This window comes from Ostrinia furnacalis, unplaced genomic scaffold (genome assembly GCF_004193835.3).
Source record: "Ostrinia furnacalis isolate ACB-3 unplaced genomic scaffold, ASM419383v2 OfSCF6310, whole genome shotgun sequence".
NCBI classification, from domain to species: domain Eukaryota; kingdom Metazoa; phylum Arthropoda; class Insecta; order Lepidoptera; family Crambidae; genus Ostrinia; species Ostrinia furnacalis.
Window position 1 is genome coordinate 151,817 of NW_021136549.1, and position 21,386 is coordinate 173,202.

At 42.3% G+C, this 21,386-nt stretch overlaps 4 protein-coding genes across 4 annotated transcripts in view; 1 reads left to right on the forward strand and 3 right to left on the reverse strand.

The window, feature by feature from the left end:
- Window positions 1-95: 95 nt before the first annotated feature.
- Gga (ADP-ribosylation factor-binding protein Gga) lies at window positions 96-5,554 on the reverse strand. The gene is made up of 8 exons (XM_028317588.1): window positions 5,422-5,554; window positions 5,042-5,340; window positions 4,578-4,847; window positions 3,624-3,834; window positions 2,091-2,396; window positions 1,880-2,006; window positions 1,210-1,804; window positions 96-451 (listed from the first exon to the last, which is right to left on the reverse strand). The coding sequence occupies exons 1-8, from the start codon at window positions 5,456-5,458 to the stop codon at window positions 242-244; spliced, it is 2,055 nt and encodes a 684-aa protein (XP_028173389.1). The 5' UTR covers window positions 5,459-5,554; the 3' UTR covers window positions 96-241.
- A 397-nt stretch (window positions 5,555-5,951) lies between these two features.
- Window positions 5,952-7,163, forward strand: EMRE (Essential MCU regulator). The gene is made up of 2 exons (XM_028317569.1): window positions 5,952-6,349; window positions 6,733-7,163. The coding sequence occupies exon 1, from the start codon at window positions 5,984-5,986 to the stop codon at window positions 6,329-6,331; it is 348 nt and encodes a 115-aa protein (XP_028173370.1). The 5' UTR covers window positions 5,952-5,983; the 3' UTR covers window positions 6,332-6,349; window positions 6,733-7,163.
- On the reverse strand, window positions 7,120-16,795 carry LOC114362273 (protein flightless-1-like). Its single transcript, XM_028317589.1, has 9 exons — window positions 16,595-16,795; window positions 14,458-14,579; window positions 13,821-14,034; window positions 12,754-13,008; window positions 12,079-12,191; window positions 10,786-10,936; window positions 9,557-9,721; window positions 8,657-8,770; window positions 7,120-8,341 (listed from the first exon to the last, which is right to left on the reverse strand). Exons 1-9 carry the CDS (start codon window positions 16,793-16,795, stop codon window positions 8,207-8,209), a joined length of 1,470 nt encoding a protein of 489 aa, XP_028173390.1. The 3' UTR covers window positions 7,120-8,206.
- Window positions 16,796-19,670: 2,875 nt separating this feature from the next.
- LOC114362261 (unconventional myosin-XV-like) overlaps window positions 19,671-21,386 on the reverse strand; it is a 50,902-nt gene continuing 49,186 nt past the window's right edge. The window contains 2 exon segments of the mRNA XM_028317570.1: window positions 19,671-19,676; window positions 20,087-20,262. Coding sequence (XP_028173371.1) covers window positions 19,671-19,676; window positions 20,087-20,262 — 182 coding nt within the window.

Here is a 21,386-nt window from a genome sequence, read left to right on the forward strand (position 1 = left end):
TGTCATGCTAATATGGCCGCCATAGTAATACAACAGCGCGGGCCCGCGTTCGCGCCGATTCTGTCCCGCACCCGCGCCGCCTCGTTTGTATTTCGGCAGTTGCAGTGCGGCGCGTTGGAGCGCGGGCCCGCGTTCAAATTTGGTGTAACATACATACTTCAAAGAGTTTCTTGTATTACAACTTGCGCGGGCCCGCATTCAAACTGCGCTGCTACTGCCCTGGATTTGGTCTGCCCAAGGTTTAAATATCGTCGAGCGGCAGTTCATCGACCTCGGCCATTTCTGATCGCTCGTCGCCTTCCACGGTGTAGGTGAGCATGCACTTGAGAGGCACGCGCGCGCCCGCACTGCGTCCGACCAGCATGACTTGGGTGAGCGCCGGCGGCGGCAGGAAGGGGCTGCGGCCCGGCAGCGCCGCGCCCGACGGCGTGAGTAGGCGCACTTTGCAGCCCTGGAATAAAAAAATAAAAATTATAATATAACATTTAACTTCATTGCATGCCACAACGAACAATCCCAACTAATCCCAACTATTATAAATGCGAAAGTAACTCTGTCTGTCTGTCTGTTACGCTTTCCCGCTTAAACCTCGCAACCGATTTTGATGAAATTTGGCATAGAGATAGTTTGCGATAACATAATATTATAAATGCGAAAGTAATCCCAACTAATATTATAAATGCGAAAGTAACTCTGTCTGTCTGTCTGTTACGCTTTCCCGCTTAAACCTCGCAACCGATTTTGATGAAATTTGGCATAGAGATAGTTTGAGTCCCGGGAAAGAACATATGATAGTTTTTATCCCGGTTTTTGAAACAGGGACGCGCGCGATAAAGTTTTTCTGTGACAGACAAAATTCCACGCGGGCGAAGCCGCGGGCGGAAAGCTAGTAAATAATAATTATAATAAAACACTATTGGACACCACAAAAAACAAGAATGAAGTGTCTTCTCATGCTACTAGACAACTAGCCCAAAATACACTAAAAGGTTTTTGTATGACTGAGTTTCTTGCGTTTTGCGTCTTCTTACACTGAACCCTATTAATGTCAGGGGTAGGGTTAAATGAATGAAGAGTGTACGTTTTACTACATTTACATACCACCTCATAATAGCTTGTAACATTTTACTATTTTAACTTCATTGCTTAATGTTTTAACGGCAATGTGTGGACGATATTTTCGAACGGTAGTGTATAAATTGAACTCACCTTTGGTACAACAGCTTGAATTTTGTAGTCCTCTATAGGCGACGTGTTTTTGCTCGTGGTGGATATCACAATGACATACACGTCGGGCCTGGGCTTGTCCCTGCAGAAGTGCAGCACCACCGACAGGCCGCCTTCCTCCTCGAACACGGTCAGCGGAGCCACGTTGCTCGGGTGCACACTTTGCAGCGTCACATTTATGTCAGTCAATGGCTTCACCTCACTAACTTTGTTATTCTTAATACTATCCCTCTTCTCAATGATAGGTTCCTCTTTATTCCCTACATTCTCTACCTGGCTACTTTGAATACCATCATTATCTAATCCTATATCTAGCATCTCGTCCAGGGGACTCCCACCGTTGTTGTTGTTGTTATTGTATCCTGAAGCATTAGGAACGTCTGTGCTGATGTCCACCATGACGTCATCGTTTGGACTGACTGGTAAAGTGGTCGGAGCTGGTGTGCAAACTGCTTCCTCCTCAGGCTTTTTGATAAAGAAATCTAAATCAAATATTGGGTCATTGTTAGCGATTGGTACGTCATGTTTAGGTGAAGACTTTTCTAACGCATTCATTGGTATTTTCTTTGTTGTTTTGCTGAAATCAGAAATAAAAATATATTATTTTATGTAAATTACTACCAAATGGATCATTTTGAATATAATTTCTTACCTATTGAAACCGTCAAGGATTTTTGCATTTTCAGGCAAAGATTGTTTGAGTAATTGTTTGCTAAGAGAGTCCAATTCGTTCCATCCTTCAGCTTTATCTTTTTTATTTCCTAAGAGATCAACATCGTCTGTGAAAAATAAATACAATTGTTATTATCTTTAGTTTCTTTAGACTCAGTTATTTTAGTTAGTAATGTTAGTAACAAACTCACCACTGGGCATCAGGTTAACAGGCTTCAGTGGTTCAGCAATAGGACTTGTGCCACTTTCAGTTGAGAATATATCTCCTAATTCATCTATCACGTTACTTTGCGTCACTTTATCCAAATTCTTTGGGGCATCACCACCTCCTTTCCTGGCACTCGCGCCCGCGAAGTCTAGAAGACTTTCGCTATTGGTCTCCACCGTTGTTGTGGGTTCTGCAGAAAGCTCGGTAGATTTTGACTTTCTTTCACTAACAAATAAGTTGTACTTCGCAAATACTTCATCAAGTGCATCACTTGCATTTAAGATGTCACCTGAAATGAGAAACATAATTAGTAAATTAGCTTAGACCAAAAAGTTGGAGGACTTAGGTAGTGCTAACTACTTAGTAAAACCTTCATCATCGAATAATAGTTGAGCAGCGCAGTGTGGCGCGGACGTTTGCGACGGGTTTCCACACGTGCGTTTGGGGGTGAGCGCAGGGCGCGGGCGTGCATTAAGGCNTCGACAATTTGGGAAATCATGGCCTTAATAGATCACGGAGCGCTGACTCGCGTCGGACAATCTGAGGTGCTCCGTGCACTCGTACCAGTTTTAGTTTAGGCCCTTAGTGAGAAGCCACACGGTGCGGTGCGGCGCCGCTTCGCAAACATTTTGCCGCAATACGGCACAGTCTCGATCAATCGAAGCGCGGTGTGCCTGCGGTGCGGCGCCGGAACGCACCGTCTGGCATATCATTGATTTTTATTTGCAGGACGCTGCAGCGACATCGCTCCGGCGCCGCGCTGCGACCGCACCGCACCGTGTGGCTTCTCCCTTATGGTATGTGCATTGTGCATATGTGTTGTAACAGGCGGGTCGTTACATTCCCTCTAATATGGTCGAGTGAAGCGATGGCTGGTTCACTCATCATGTCTGTGAACAGGCGCTGCTTTCGGGGACTGGTCAATCCAAGTTATCCAAACTTATATGCGAGTCATTACTACTAGTATTTAATATACCACGTAATTTTGTATACTCATTCTTATATATTCTCGACATCCTGCTCACTCAAGACCAGCGTGCCGCGCGAGCCCGTTCGCCCTATGTGGACGCACCATAAGATACACCATACAAGAATGCGTGGTAAATTCAGAGAACCGCTCCTGAATTAATAATGTACCTACTACTGCTATTTCTATTTATTTATATTAACCGGCAGACAGTGGTGACTGAGTTTGTTGCGGCGCTTCTTCTCAGCACTTGTCAAATGTTGGTCTCGAAGGTTCTCGTTGGTAGGGTAAAAAGATTATGAGACATGTAGAGGCTCTTTAAGAGCAAAATATTTAACGATTTGTAAGCACTATAATATAATAGTCTAAAGCCTGGTCCGTGACTGTGCGACGCGCGCCCGCAGTGAGTGTGCGAGCGCGACAGCAACATAATTACGCGCGAGCGATAAGGATGAGTAGCTGGGGGTCATTGGACAAAATTCTATGTGCTCACGGACCAGGCTTTATACAAATAAAGACATTTTGACTTTGACTTTGAACATGACTTACTCAGGTACTCGCCGTGCGCGTCGGAGGCGGCCAGGCGTTGTAGCACGGGCCGCAGACGCGCGCAACTCGCGTGCAGCTCGTGGATGAGCTGCTCCTCGTCGCGCGACGCGTCGTGCGCGTGCTCCAGCATGTCTCGCAGCAGCCCTGCGCTGTCCAACGCGGCCCCGACCTCTTGGGCGCGCCGGCTGTTCGCCTCACTGCGCCTCTCCTCCTGGAAATTGGTTGGTTACTGACGACCGTTGGCGTAGTTAGGGATTTTTTTTAGAACATGCCAATGAGGGCTATCGTTTTAGCGCTCACCAGTTAGCGCCACTGTAGAGTAAGGTCCTGTCACTTGCTAGTAGCGAAGACAGTGGCATCAACTGGTGAGCGCTAAAGTGGTAGGAGGACTATCGCATTTGCACTCATCAAGATGGCGCCACTGTAGAGTAAGGTCCTGTCAATCGCCAGGGGTGCCAACTGTTAAGTATAAAAACGATAGCCCTCATTGAATCATATGAATTGTAATTATTTTTTTAGTTCACTTTCAACTGATTTTCTGGATTTTCTGGGTGAGCAAACAGGATTCTTGCTCCCTTGAAACTATACTCACATACTTAACTGTTGCAGCAGTCAATATAAAAGATATTGTTATCCATATTATTAAACCTAATTAATTATACAAGTTTAGGAATAGTATTAAACATTGATTGAATTCCTTTTTATCTGCTATCTGTATTATTCTGTGAAATACAGTGAATAATATTGTGACAAAAATTTACTTGGATTGCAAAGGTTATTATTTTGATTTGTCATGCTTATGTATGCTCACAGTTACTTTTAACTTCATTGTACTTACAACAACTATGTTTTAACATAATAATATGTCATGTTTAAAGTTTACTTTTATAGTTAGTAAATACATAAATAGGTACCTACTAAAATACATTTTAAAGAAATTTTAAAGCTACTCACTTCTCGAACCATAGTCTTGATCAGTCTATTGGCATGTTGGAGATCTTCAGGTTTTTTGCTTTGAAGTAACTTTTGAAGCAGCTTAGACTTCTCTTCATCTTCAAATATAGCACTCTTAGCACGGACTTTAGGGGCCGGTACTGGCTCCTCAGGGGGCAAGGGTGGCGGTGTCTCCTTCACAACCCCTTGATTTTTAAGCATATCAAAAGCAACCTTAAACTTAGTTTCCTTAGGGTATTCAATTGACCAAGTGTGAAGCAATTGCAGCACCTAAAAATATATTGAAACATTTAAATTGTCACGACAATAGAGGAAAATTGTTTCAATTTCCTCTATTAATAATGAAAAAATATGTATTGACTGGCCTACTGTTGAGATAAGTAAATGATGATGTGAAATAATATAAAACACATTAGGTATGTTGTTTGAAATGATTTGGTTTCTTAGTGTTTTTTTTTTCTTACCCTAGTCCGTACTTCAGGTGCTGTTCTATCAGCAAAGTATTTGGGCGAGACGAGTTTAATCATTTCGTTGAGAAACCGAAACTTTCCAACTTCAGCGTGAAAGTGAGCGTCGCAGCGGCGCATGCAGCGGTCCAACATCGTCAGCGCGAGCATCGCCTCCTTGGCGCTCGGCGAGTGGATGCGCGCCGCCAGGGCCTGCGCCGCCAGCTGCGGGCCCTCCGGAGCCACCCGCAGCACGGCGCAGAACGCCTCCAAAGCATTCGCGTCCGGGCATGGTAGCGCTTCGTGAGTCGCTTTTACTGGATTACAAAACAACTCCATTAGAGGCTATCCATTTTTACTGTATAACAAAAAGATCAATCAAAATTATTTTTACTCACATATTAGAGCTTCTAAGCTTGTCAGGGTGATATTCATTTTTATGATTTACTTTCTTTGGAATAACAAATTATTAAAAACATTATTCCGTTCACTTCGTTTGGCTGACCAAATTTGACAGATAAATGTATTTGACAAGGCTTTGACATGTATTCACAGATGAGACAGGGTATTGATAAAGCAAGAATTATAGCAGTAGGTAGTGTCGTGTCGGAAACAACTGGAAACTAAAATGAAAAAAAAATCTAGGTTTTGGGCTGCTCATTATTTAGAAAAAAAATTCATCTTGACTGATAAAAATCTCCATCATCTCATCTGGGTCAGTCAGTAGTCAGTCAATCCTTCCGATCTATACATTTACAAATTATACCGGAAAAATACCGGTAAGATTTGACCTCTAGTAAATTACTATTGGTGGAATTATATTGTAGCTAACTTCGTGCTAGTGCCTGATTGGTAGATACAATCGTTGTCACAGATTAAAGACATCTTCCTCTTCAGCAGTTTCAGCTGAGGGAGGGATGTCAAAAAATTATTTACTTTTTTGTCAATCTGTCTTGTTCGATGTCAGTTTCAGTTTTTTGTGTAAAATACACGAGACAAAGTTCTAAAAATAATCACGTTAATAATATAAATCTGCGCAAAATGTCGATTACTAGATTGCCACGACTACTTGCCCAAATGAAGATTGTAACAAGACCAGAACAAGTGTTTCAAAGGAGAACAGCTACCACCACTCCTACAGGAGCGATTTTACCAGAGCCCGAGAAGAAACCTTTCGGTCTGCTGAGTATAGTTGCTGCTGTTGTTCCGGGCCTTCTTATCGGAGCTGCAATTAGTAAAAACATAGCCAATTTCTTAGAAGAAAACGAACTTTTTGTGCCCTCCGACGATGATGATGATGACGATTAAATATTTTTAAATACTTAGGTAGGTGCCTGTAGTTTGATTCTTAACTTACTTTAACTCTTATTAATTACATAAATATCTATTCCTAATGTCTCATTCAAGTCTTTACTATTTGGCAATAATCCAATTTGATCTTTGTCATTACTTCTTCAGACTCCTTTGCTTTCCTAATCACAAAAAATGCAGATTCCTATTTAGCTTTGTGCATTTTCAATGTATTAAAGTCAGTGCAACCCATGCTATACATTTACAACACAACTTGGAAGTAATAGTTTTTGTATTGAAATTGAACAATTTTATTTCAACTTAACATAAATAAATAATATTGTAATTACATGATAAATGCATATTCTTGTATTTAATACAAGCCAAATTCATCATAACATTATCATCTTTTGTTGCAGGTGAAATTTGCGGGTATTCTAATAAAATTCAAGATTGTTGTTAATTTTTTATTAAATAACTGTTAAAAATCTATGAAAACATTTGTGCTTAAGCGCCACATTTAAAAATCATGTCTTGCACAACAATTCTATGCATTATAAAAGTTTCATGTATCTTTATTTATGTTAGTGATGAAATTATGTAATATGATATTCAAATATTTACATGATTTACATAAATATAATATGTCAATCATTTATACATCAACAGCAATTTATATACAGCTTTATCAAATTTATTCTTAAAATAAACTTACAAATGCATTATAAACAAATGCAAAGTTGAATTTCTCGCAGAGTGAAAATTATCTCTGCAATTCTAGTCAAAACATTTCTCTCATCTATGTAGCAATAAATTAAATGAGTAACAATGTAATCTCCACACTTGTGCTTAATCATTAGATAAGTGAAAGTGTTGAATAAAATGACTTGGTAAAATGGCATGACTCAGTCTTTCATTTTCACAAAATATTCCCTCAATGTCTTTTGGAAGCCCATGAGAACACATGCATCCTGATAAAAACGAATGGTTTAAATTGTTTGGGTGTAAGTAACACTCAAATTGTAATACTGAAGTTTAGGTAAAATTATTCTCAGTAAATCCCTCTTTATATTTAATTTAATGGCTACTAAAATAATTATTGCAAAACTAAATTTGTATGTGATGCAACTTCTAGTATAATGAGCTCTTTCATACGTTTCATAATATTAAATATTTTAATTCAAATGTGTCTAAATCTGAACTGATAATTTTAAAATAATCAAACAAGCAAATTTTATAATCACAGATTTTTAGGCAATGGAAATTTTTTCACACAATACTATACAAATATTGTTATGAAAATGTGTGTCATTCATTTTCGTAAATTCATTCAGATTCGTTGCTTCCGATAGTACATACCTATCATAAAACTTATTTTATTGCGAATGTTGAAAATGCTTTGTTGCGATGTACATTAAGACATCTGTATACTATACAATTTGAGCTGAAACGCATCATAACTAATAACTATGTCAACATAGTAATAAACTTTAGGCCTGGTTCAGACACGCGCGATAATCAAGAGGTTTCTGGGCAGACCTCGTTCATTTGCGTCAAAAAGTAACCGCTACTGTTACCGCCTCGTGCCTCGCCTATGAGAACCATCCAGAAACCGCGCGTCTGAACCACGCCTTAAACAATTACCTGGTAGCAGTTACATGTCATTTCAAACCAATATCAATTGGGAATATCTATACTCAATAAGATATCAGTATCAAAATGCATTACAGACCTTTACTGCTGACCTTCGAATTTTGGGGACTTAAAATATCTGGCTAACGGGTATAGACAATGAATGAGAGCCACCCATTATATTTTTTCTGAACACTGCTGGTAATAAGATATCGATAGGTCTGTACCGCTTCAGGCTGTAAAGTCGTCGATGAGAGTTGTTTACTCTGGAGGCCTCTTGTGCTCGCCCCAGCCGTGGAAGCACTTGGTGAACCGACGCGATTCTTTGTTTTTGAGCGTGAGGAACAGTTTGCGTGGCTTCTCTGGCTGCATCGTCTTCATGTGTTGGATGTAAACCTTGGGGATTTTCAATTTGGATTAGTTTTAGAATTCAGCTTTATGCTTGTTCCACAAAGATCACAAAAATAAATTATTCAATTTACAGAACTGCATGTTCCAAAATATATTTTTAAAAGGAAACTTTAAAAGTTTGAACATTCTATTGAATTCTTCTTTTTTCAATATTGAGCTCCGATTTGCATCATTAAATCACACGATTAGTGATAGAATTATAACAGAAACATAGTCATTCTTGTATTCACGATAAAATAAAACCATCCCATTGAATATTATATTGCCACATCTTGGCTCGTACTTTCCACTGATACATACCTGGGCAGATTTGTATGCGAGTTTGATCTCCACTTCGGAGCATTTGGCTCCCAGCCACAGAAACACCTGGTCGCCGTTGTCCAATATCATAATGTCGTCGTCGGCTAAGTCATCCTGCAAAATGAATTGATTAGATTAGGTATTAGGTTATTTAGACTTAACCACACGGAACTGTTGGCACAGTGCGGACGATTTCATTTCATACTTATATAACTCAATAAAAATAACAAGACAATTTTAAAGCATTGCTAAACGAATTTTTACTGCCTTACCAACTCTTTTGTATTTGGCATTCAAAAGATTGACGTTTATTTTCGTTTATGTGCATTTTTCAAAATTTTATAACATTAATGATCATGCGACGTCTATGTGTGAGTATTTCCATTAAAAATATGGAGAAACAGCGTTTCAAAAATTGTAGAAGCAGAGGTGCAATAGAGTCCACATCAATATGAAGATACGGTTGAAAACCATTGAAAATATAATCCTGGTTAAGGGTTAATTGACGTCACCATCCAACCCTATCATTGTTCGTACCTGGCAAAAGTCCGTGCACTTCTCGGAGACGGTGAAGTATCCCTTCTCGTTGGAGCAGCGGAACAAGCGCGTGTAGGCGAGGTAGGACGCGTCCGTGTCGTGAGGCTTATGGCCACACATTTAATATGGGCCATAAAGTGTCTTAATTGACGTCATCATCCAACCCTATCATAGTACATACCTGGCAAAAGTCCGTGCACTTCTCGGAGACGGTGAAGTATCCCTTCTCGTTGGAGCAGCGGAACAAGCGCGTGTAGGCGAGGTAGGACGCGTCCGTGTCGTGAGGCTTATGGCCACACATTTAATATGGGCCATAAAGTGTCTCAATTGACGCCATCCATCCGATACTATCATTGTTCGTACCTGGCAAAAGTCCGTGCACTTCTCGGAGACGGTGAAGTATCCCTTCTCGTTGGAGCAGCGGAATAAGCGCGTGTAGGCGAGGTAGGACGCGTCCGTGTCGTAGGGCTTGCGGCCGCCCAGCGCCACCCAGAAGAAGTTGTCCGGCTCGCTGCCTTCTGTTAGCACCTGGAAGCGAATATCGTTGTTAGCAAACAATTCCCGTATTCATAGGGATCTTTGATTAACTGTCTAATAAACTAGAGCAGTGGTTCTTAACCGGTGGTCCGTGGACCACTTGTGGTCCCTGGAGGCCTTCCTAGTGGTCCACAAAGACATCGTAGTAAACAATAAGTGGCGTGACGTGATGAGTCGAGTTCACAAACGCAAACGGCGCAAAGTGGGCGAGAAATCGACCTCCTCTTTCATAGGATTTTGAAAAAAAAAGTGGTCCCTGACAATACAGAAATTTGGTAAAATGTTCCCTCGTGACTTGAAGGTTAATAACCACTGAACTAGAGGCTCAAACGAAAAGGATACTGGAATATTAAGAAAATAAAAGAATGTTTCTACGCATGTTTAAACTGACATGACAAAAAAAAGTATTTAAGTATGTTTATATCCGTTGTCTAGTACCCATAGCACAAGCTTTGCTTAGTTTGGGGCTAGCGGCGCAGTGTAAAATGTCCAAGGATATTTATATTTTATTCATATGTGCTGATGACGTGTGACGTCAAACCTCGTTGGCCATGTCGTATATCCTGGCTATAGAGGAGTTGCAGTGCGGTAGTTCGAACTACAGTTGACTCTAAATTCTACTTAAAATCGTTACAAGTTTTAAGACAGCTATCTCGGAGATGGACCCACATAATCTACTTGATTAGTCGGGTTTCCTTGTCCAAGCTGTATCTAAGCTACTCAGAAGTAGCAGTGGAGGGATGGAGAGATTGGATTAGTCCCGCCCGGGGCTCTTCTATAAGCTAGCCTTTGAACTTATTTTCAGCAATCTGCTTGATGAGGAGCGTAGATTCAGCATTCAAAGGAATACAGTGGAGGGTCTTGTTTATAGCTTACCTGCAAGCTGACCCACGGGTTGTTGAACTTGTCTTCAGCGATCTGCTCGATGAGACGCGCGGAGTCGGCATCGGCTTGGGAGCCGATCCACGCGTACACGATCGCCNGTAGCTACTAGTCCGAACTGTACAGGAGTAGCAGAAGTATTCTGTGGAGAGACCTGAAGGTAGATAGCTCACCTGCAAGCTGACCCAGGGGTTGTTGAACTTGTCCTCGGCGATCTGTTCGATGAGGCGCGCGGAGTCGGCGTCGGCCTGAGAGCCGATCCACGCGTAAACGATCGCCGAGGACGTGTCGTGTGCTCCCTCCAGCGGCACGTTTAAGATATAACTGTAGAATAAAGTTAACAATAAATAATAAAGTCCAATGAAAGAACATATATTTAGCTCTAGATTGAATTTAGTAAGCGTCTTGTCATGATGCCGCACAAATCGTAAAAAGTAGTCACTCGTTCAATTTAATCCCGTTTATAATTAGGATGGGCTTATAATTTGAATGGCAATAAGCTATACTCATCAGGAAAGCCCAATGGTATCAATGTCAGATAGGCCGAATCCGAGTATCAGGATCCGCCGCCGTAATTATTATTCTTTTTATCTACGTTCGTTCGTTCTTTCGTTCCAGCCGAAAGACGTCCACTGCTGGACAAAGGCCTCCCCCAAGGATTTCCAATTACTTTATCTACGACCATAGACAAAATTATGTCGGCCAGTTATCAAAAGGCGCTGTTCATAAAACGCTATCGAACTAATTGCGCACCTCGCTGGAATGCGACTGTCTTCCACTTCCCCGCGTTCGCCCCGACCGTACCAGAGCGTCGAAGTGACGTCACGACTGCCAGGCGCGCTGTCAACTCGACCGTTTTGTAGCACAGAATAATAATAAGTACTACGTACAGAAGGTTTACTTCGCGAAGGTATTTAAAAAAAATTATGCACAATGTCATTAACAATATGGTGTAATTTAGCTTGTCTCAAGAGTCAAGCACCATTTTGTTGACAAACGTCAGTTCCAAAATACTGAACTGTCCTATGCATGACATTGACAGTGGGGCGCCACCGTCAATACCGGATCGCTGGTTCCGATTTTTGCCATGTTGGAAACCATACAGTTGAACGATGGTAGCGCCCCCCTGTCATTGAGTTTGGTGGGACAGTTCAGCGTGGGTCATCTATACTGCGCCGAAGCTAGGGCTGACTTCGGTAAAATGATGTCTTGAGGCAACTTAAAAAAGTCATTTTGTGTTTTTATTATTATTTAGGTAAGGTAGTAAGGCCTTGTCGAATAGTAATCCTGTAGGGTGCCATCGTGCTTGTTTTGTTTCCGATGTAAACTCGCGGGGATGAATAGGCCTGGTTGTAGGCACAAAATGTTTTCGAATGCTACTGACAATCATTCCTGTAGCGGAGTTTTGGGCACACTGTTGGCACTGTATATTTGTTGTCGACACGACAAGAATAATGTTCGCTTACCAGAAGGCGCTGTTGAGCTGGCTCGCGTCCGCCTTGACCTGTATGAGGCGCGTGCATAGCGTCGACCCGTTGCTGCGAAGTTCGTATAATTCCACGGGCTGGCGACCATTTTCCTGCCATTAAAATGAATATGTGAGGAAGAAAATTAACTATTAAAAGGCGACATCGCGGTCAATTATAAAAAAAACTACAAAAAACCAATACAGCTAATTATAGCAGTACAGCTCAGTCACATAAAAACATAACCCTCCTTCTGGTGCAGTCGGGTAAAAATAGCTATTATTTATTACTAGCTTTCCGCCCGCGGCTTCGCCCGCGTGGAATTTTGTCTGTCACAGAAAAACTTTATCGCGCGCGTCCCTGTTTCAAAAACCGGGATAAAAACTATCCTATGTTCTTTCCCGGGACTCAAACTATCTCTATGCCAAATTTCATCAAAATCGGTTGCGAGGTTTAAGCGGGAAAGCGTAACAGACAGACAGACAGACAGACAGACAGACAGACAGAGTTACTTTCGCATTTATAATATTAGTTGGGATGGAAAATCAGAATTTTACATTAAGTGATAATAACAAGTTAAGCAAAGATACAATAAAATTCAATGGGAAATAAAAAAACGAAGTGTTCTTATAATAGCAACACATAAAGGAAGTGGTTTAATGTGTAAACACTCACCGGCTTCTGATTCCTCTTGCCGTCCTTAATGATGAACCGGCGATGGAAGTGCGCCATGAACTTCAGGCTCTCCTGCTGCTGGTGCGTTCGCACCACGTCCAGCCGCCGGCACAGCTGCTTGAACTTGCGCTCCAGCCCGAACGTGAAGGTCAGCCAGCCCATGTTGGGCGCGCGCCGGCCTTGCCAAAAGTACACCACCCATGCGGCTGATGCTCCTTCGTCGTCGCCGTCGGCGTCCGGGCTGTCTTCTTCTGGCTGTGACAGAGACAGAAGTAGTAGCCTTCAAATGTGAGTGAATGAGAGATGCTGAGAAGCCATCAGTGAACATGTTGCTATCATTGATACTGGCAAGATACTGAGATGTCGCTCGCTATAAATTACGGACAGCTGTCTACTTAGTAGCCTCCACTGTATGACGTCAGGAGCTCGCAAACCTACAAAGTTGATTTCAAATCTACCAAAATTCGAAATATCCAACTAAAAAGTAATTTGGTCTTTAGAGCTAGAACGACAGCTGCTTGAACTTGTGCTCCAGCCCGAACGTGAAGGTCAGCCAGCCCATGTTGGGCGCGCGCCTGTCTTGCCAGAAGTATACCACCCACGCTGCTGATGCTCCTTCGTCGGCGTCGCCGTCCGCGTCCCGGCTGTCTTCCTCTGGCTATGAAGATGGAAGATTGTGTCACTTCAATACTTCAAGAAAGGTACTGAGACATTGCTCGCTATAAGCATCTATAAGTTACGGATGGTTGTGGTTAGAAGACTCCTATAGTGCCTACTAGATAGGCTGTGAATATGCAAACCACATGAAGGCATAAACTAAAAAAATAAGTTTGACATTTACAGAATGAGTCTGGTGTCATCTAAGAAAAGTTTTGCGCGTTGAACCCATTGCATTAGAGTGCAGACGTACCGCGAGGCCCGCGAATTTTGTAGTCGACAAGTGTAATTGAGCACACGAAACACTAGAAAATGCGCAACTGTCGAGTCAAAACCTCCAAGTTAGGCTTATCCATAAAGCTCTGGATCTGTAACCTTACAACAGCTGGAACACAGATAGCTATTCTCACCTCGGCGGGCAGCACGTAGCGGCACAGGAACACGTAGCAGTCGCAGCTGTGGAACACGCCGAGCTCGTGGTCGGGCAGGCGCACGAAGTGTCGGCCCTCGAGTACGAAAGCCTCCATCGCTTCCAGGTCCTCGTTCCACTCGTCTGCGAGGGTCTTGGATTCCGCCGCCGGCATGGACGGTTGGCGAGGCGTAAACAGCGCTGACAGATCTGCCCTGTAGATACAGAGATCCCCATTTAATACAATAAAACCATTAAAAAACTAGAAATTTGTTTTTGGCTAATCTAATCCTGTTTCTTGTCACACGTAAAATAGTATGGAAACGGTCGCCAAAGATTGGAAAATACACAGCTGGACAAAGACCATCTCCACAGAACTTCAAGCAAGGCTTAAGACGTTTGCATCAAGCAATCTTCTGCAAGCGATTAGCGACTCCTAGTTCAAAGATTCACCCACATAAGTCTTTTAGTACGTGGTCGCCCCTCAGCATCTTTTTTAAAGCTCTTGGCCTGTACTTCCTCTACAGTCGACAGTTCTGAGAGCATTTGACCTCATTCCAGAACTTATCAAACAAAGAGACTACAATCATAAACTTATCCTATCAATATAATAGGAGCTGAGAAAGAATACAACTTACTTTGTCTCCTGTTGTTTAGCCCAACTGGCCAAGTCGGCGCCGGTCCTTGCTACGGATTCTGCGGTGCGGGTGAAGTCCACCGCAATTACTTCGTCCCATCCCAAGAAATATGTTTTGAAAACCTGATAATAATATAAATTCACGCTTGAGAGTCCGTATGTAGTTTACACAAAACAGGCAGACTACTTACAGAAGTGAAAACCTCTTTGCTAATAACAATGTGGACTCATCAAATTATGAATTAAACTAATGCTTGTCAATAAGTAATTTGACCATAAAAATTAAGCTTTATCATATAAAAATCTATACATTTATGGCCAACAATTAACAACGATTGGAAATAATGAAACACGTAGATAAAAAATAAAACATAGTATAATGTTACATAGTAAAATGGAAAAATAATCATGACAGACATAAGTGCATCTCGCTTTCTATTACGTTGTAAGAATGAGAGGTGCTACCAACTGCCGAGTTTTCTAATTCTATTGCAATACAGGCAGGAGAACGCAATAGTTAAATTAAAATATGATATAAAACATTTGACAGCCCAGAAATATTATATCTGAAGACATAGATATCACAATGACATGCAAGAAGGTCGTGAATGTTGAGAATTGTATAGCAATGTATAGGAAACCGGCGAAAAGAAAAACAATCCCCACGACAGCTGAAGTATTATAGATGTTACTTACATAATTCATTTCCTCCATTATGCTTCAAAAGTAACATACAACTTCAAAATATATTAATATACAACATATTTAATTTTAATAAAATACTAATTTTAACAAAATGTTTAAGTGGTAACTTAAAATTATTCACTACTATACCCATTCAAATTATTCACTACTATACCCATTCAGTCAGTTATCAGTAACATTGTTACCAACCAAGAAAAAATATTTTCCAGTAAGTTCGAGTAAGAGTAAGTGTTGCTAGTTAAGAGAAATAAAAGTCACGAGTAACACTGTGACTAGAATAATTTTTCGTCGAATTATGCTTAGCGTTGCCCAAAGTAAAAAGTTGAAGATCAAGAGGACGTTTGCGAATAAAAACATATTAATGAAATAAATACAAATAATACATAAATACAGATTTTTATTTACTGAGCATAAGTTGGGGAAGATTGGTCATTCATACGATAGAAGAAATATCTGGAACTACTGAACCAAATTTTGAAAATTCATTCACCAGTACAAAGCTACAATATCCCTGGCAATAAAATGCAGTAATGTATTTATAGGTCTAGCACTTAATTCAGTCAGTGCCTGAGGCATGGGAGCGGCACGGGAGGGTGTTATTTTGACGTCAAACGTCTTCAGATCTCCTTCAGTACCTCTAGCATGAACAACTTTCGTCTTCGAATCGTTTGCGTATTCGACAAAATTCGATACAACCTTTGAATTAAACGATAACGTGACAATTTTGGTTGTCAAAATAAGTTACGTGCAACCATTTCTCATACTAAGTTCACTTTACGACACGTTCACAAGGGCGCTGTTTGACTTTTCGTACTAAATCTTTTGATGGTGTTTCGAATACGCAAACGATTCGAAGTTTAAAGTTTCTCGTGCTAGAGCTACAGATTTGTATGGGGAGGGTATTGTTTTTACGACAAACGTCAGATGTGCTTCAGACTTGTAAGTTGTATGCTCTGTCACGTCACATGTCACCCCTCCCGTGCCGCTCCCATACCTCAGGCGCTGACTCAGTTATGCACTAGACCTGTAGTTCGTTCGTTTCAGCCGAAAGACGTCCACTGCTGGACAAAGGCCTCCCCCAAGGATTTCCACGAAGACCAATCCTGCGCCGCTCGCATCCAGGCACCTCCCGCGACCTTCACCAGATCGTCGGTCCACCTAGTGGGAGGCCTGCCCACGCTACGTCTTCCGGCTCGTGGTCGCCACTAACTTTCCTGCCCCAGCGGCCATCAGCTCTACGAGCTATGTGCCCCGCCCACAGCCACTTGATTTTAGCGATTCTGCGGGCTATGTCAGTCACTCTGGTTCTCCTACGGATCTCCTCATTTCTGATTCGATCACGTAGGGAAACTCCGAGCATAGCACGCTCCATCGCCCTTTAGGTGACCTTGAGCCTTCTTATGAGTGTACTACCTGTGGTATAGTATAGTTACCTGTGTCTCCGTCCCCTCCTGCAATCGCGTGACGAGCGCGTGCGGCGGACGCGTCACCATGTTGAACAACTCCTGCGCAAGCTTCACCGCCGCCGCGCGAACCAGCCGCGACGACTTCTTGCCGAACCTGATACAAATAGACGTTGACACCACCAATAAATTGATGTACTTTTTAAAACTGTCAGAACGAGACTCCCCCATAGATTTTGTATGGCAATACAAGCAAGTGACGTCACTATTTTGTCAACTCATTGTATGCAACCAAAAATCTTAATTTGCAGGTATGCAATTTAAAATTAACTAAGTTTCTAAGATCAGAATAAAATGTGTTTTAAAAACAGTCGTGATTTTGAATTATTGGGAAATGGTGTTAAATAGTCTGTTGACGNGAATGTACTACGGTGCTGAGGAGTCAAAACACGTACTTTATTATATTTAAAACTCATATTTTTAAATAAATATTCTCTAAAAGTGTGATAAGGACGGCATCATCCCAGGTACTGCTGCATGTAAAACGTAATCATCTTCGGTCAAGACACTCGTATAATTAGATATCAAACATCACAGGTAAGTTCGTTTGATTCTTAATTATCTGTCAAAACGATACCGCTCTCGTGAGCTTGTTCGAAACGCAGCTTATTGGCAATCGTACCTATAAATTGTGAGACAATACGACAGTTTTCTTGTAGACTTTCACGCGCGCACGCAGCTTTATGACGTTTCTGAGTATAGTGCACAGCAACTTTGATGTATGTATCTATTAAAAATGCAGACAAGTTATGCGAACAGCACAAGGGTACTTACGCTCACTTAATGACAGTGTTAAGGCCATAATACTCGCATAATTTCCATGTTGAGTTTAAGAAAAGTTCACGTACGTAAAATATAATGGATTCTTTCTAATTAATTTTGATTATGTAACATTTTCAAGTAACAGTGACCACTATAACTCGTCGTGAGAGGCCGATCTTCGCTTTTGTCCTTTAGTCGCCTTTTGCGAAAACGAAAAGAGTGAGGGTGGTCCATTCGCTCTTTCTCGTACACAATAATCTAGGCCTCTTCAAGATGAGAGTGAATAGGCATTTATAGGGCAGGTATACACCATCCTAGACTGCATCTCACTTAACATCAGGTGTTGCACAATTACTTTAATATTAATTAGTTACTAATAGTCCCGTTCACCCTTCGTTGTAAGCTAAAATATGCTTGTTTTACGTATCCACCACAATATTCCAGCGGCGGCGGGGTTCGAACCAGCGTTCGTCGGATCTTCCTTCGACCAGTCCTACACCTTCACCGTTCTGCTATTTTCGCTACCTACCTACATTTTTTGCTACCTGCATAGAGAGGTGCCAACTAATGCGCTGAGTTTGAAACTCAGTGTCGCATTAGAAATTCACACACACAAAGTAATCAAAATATGTGCTCATTTTCCACTGCGATATCAGTACTCAACGTTTGAATAATCTTTAGTACTACGCAAGCAATGTAAACTGTTTACATTATGACGTCGTTGCTGTCATCATTGCTGTCACGAGCAATGTGTTCTATTTTTGGGCAGTCATCAACATCTCCCTTAAGTTTCTGTGATCTGTGCTACCTGGCTTTTTAGGGTTCCGTAGCCAAATGGCAAAAAACGGAACCCTTATAGATTCGTCATGTCTGTCTGTCCGTCCGTCCGTCCATCTGTCCGTCCGTATGTCACAGCCATTTTTTTCCGAAACTATAAGAGCTATACTGTTGAAACTTGGTAAGTAGATGTATTCTGTGAACCGCATTAAGATTTTGATACAAAAGTAAAAAAATAATAATAAATATGGGGGGCTCCCTGTTGACGATGGCCACCAGAAGTAGGTACTTAAGCTATAACTTCGTATTTTGTATACCTGAAAATTACAAACTAATCTACTTATTATTATTAACCTACTAAACTTACCGAAGTCTTGTGACTTACCTTGCATTTTGTTTACATAGCCTGGGATCTATTAACTAAATATAAGTATGTATCAAATGTTTCACTTATGAGTATATTTACATCGTGGTAATAATATGTAAACTGTAAGTCGACCACATAACTTACACTGTGTGTATGTGTTTTTGGAGTTTAAATTAAATAACAAGTAAGCGAATCTGGGTGCGCGCGTAGGTAATAATATTATCGCGCGCCTAGAACATTCCGAGCTAGCCGTTAGCAATGCGGCCCACTGATTGGCCGGAGGCCTCTCGCCTTTTATGGTGAGAAGCTTCTAGCGGCTCACCGCGCCGCACACGCGGCCGAGAGCCGCCAGTCGTCGTCGAACTCTCACCATCTGCGAACGTACTAGTGCGCACACCCGGACGCGCCTTCATTTTCAACGTACCTACCTGGACTTTCATTTTCATTCATCACCTACGTTCACCCATCGACCTACATCGCCTACANATTTCACCTATCATCATCGTTCACCCATCGACCTACATCGCCTATAAAGTGGTCCTACGAGCCGAATCTACGATAGTGAACACAGTGAGTCATCAAAATGTCTTTGCTTCGCTCCCCCCGCGGCGCCGCTGTCAAAACACGCCGACAATTGATGGACGAAGACAAGACAAACAAAGTGAAAGTCGCTAGTGAAGTGTTGAAGAGTGAAGGCAGCCAGTCCACGCGCACGTCCTCTGCAGCACGACGACTCACAATTGAAGCTGCACGCAAGAGGGCGGAAATCGAGATCGAAGCGATCGAAGCCGCTGCGGAAGCCGCCGCGAAAGCCGCCGCGAAGAAGGCGGCGATTCGAAAGTCGCTCGTTGACATGGAGTTGAATGCCGACTTGGCCGAGCTTGGCTCGGAAGCGAGGACTGTGAGGTCATCGACAGAGAAAGTGGAAGCTTGGCTTGACACAACACACATTCCAACGGCACATCAGGAGGAGAAAGTCACCTGCACCGCGCCCCAGCAGCGTACTGAAATTCAAGAGCTGGCGGCTGCACTTACAGTTGCGATCTCCAACGCCGCTGCAATGAACCAAAACAACCAACTGTTGTCCAGATTGGCCACCTCCAAAGACTTGCCAATCTACTACGGTGACCCNCCCTATACTTAGAACTGAAACTCAAAAATTTTTTTCGTCAAACACATACGTGTGGGGTATCTATGGATAGGTCTTCAAAAATGATATCGAGGTTTCTAAAATACTTTTTTTCTAAACCGAATACTTTGCGTGACAGACGCTTCCAAAGTGGAAAAAAATTGGTCCCCCCCTCTAACTTCTAAAATAAGAAAATGAAAAATCTAAAAAAAACTACCAACGAAAATTGTTTTGAACGAGATCTAGTAAGTAGTTTTTTTTAATACCTCGTAAATCGTAAACCGCTTATTACCGCGTAATCTTTCATACTAAATAACTTAAATAAAAATTAATAATTTTAATTTCATAAATCAATGGTACGGAACCCTTTGTGCGTGAGTCCGACACGCACTTGGCCGGTTTTTTCTGCATAAAATGTGGCACTAACCTGGGCGTGCTGCAGCGCGAACTCTGCGATGAGCGCGTGCGCGTGATGCGCGAGCGGCACGTGCAACGTCAGCGGGGCCTCGCGCGCGCTCACTAGCTGTAACGATGCGGGCGCCGGTGCTGTGGCGCGGAGACCGCTGAGTGGTAGCGAGCGGCGGGTTTGGAGACCGGTAGGGCCTGGAGGAAGAAATAAAGGTTATATGGCTTGCAGAAGAGAGAGAACAAGTGACGTCAAGTGTCACAGCGTCAACGGCGAGAACAAGAGTGACAAGCGACACAAATAAGGGTCACATGCCCATTTTCACCATCAATCCCTAATTTTTAAGTGACCCCTATGGTAACACATAAAAGGAATTTTGTTAGGGGTAGGGGTGACTTAAAAATTTGGGATTGATGGTGAAAACAGGCAACAGACTCACAGCGTTAATGGGAGATAAAGATGACAGAGGTCTCGGATACAAACATGGTTTGATGAGGAAGAAAATGACGCGGGAACTAGTGAAAATATATGACTTATTTATTATAAGGCATAGAATACAGTCTTTAGAAACATTGAAAACTACGTCAATGGAGAGATAGAGATGACAGGGGCCTGGGATACAAACGAGGGCCACTGGCTTGACGAGGAAGAAAATGACTGGGGAATGACTGGGTGAAAGAAATATGACTGCCTCTGGTGGGACCTAATGATTTATTGAAAGGTATAGATAGACTACCGTCTTTAGTAACACTACCTAGTTATTTCACACTGTGGTGTTTACCTTTGACTCCAATAGTAACTGCATTATGCGAGACAGCTAGTACAGCGTTCTCTCCCGGTGGGACCCTGGCACTGAATAGCCTGGCGAAGTAGAAAGGCCCGCTTCTAGCTTGTCGCTTGGTCTGGGCTCGGATGGGCGCGGTTTTTAATTACTACATAGTTGCTTCCCATTAACAGTGCTTACCTTTAACCCCAATCGTGACTGCATTATGCGAGACAGCTAGCACAGCGTTTTCTCCCGGTGGAACCCTGGCACTGAACAGCCTCGCGAAGTAAAAAATCCAGCTCCTAGCCATTTCTATGGCTTGTCGTCTGATCTATAAAGTACCTAGTTATTTCACGCTCTACTGCTTACCTTTGACTCCAATCGTAACTGCATTATGGGAGACAGCCAGTACAGCGTTTTCTCCCGGTGGGACCCTCGCACTGAAGAGCCTCGCGAAGTAGAAAGGCCAGCTTCTAGCCATCTCCACAGCTTGTCGCTTGGTCCAGACCAAACCCAGGTTCGGACGGACTTGGTTATAAAATGGTACCTACTCTA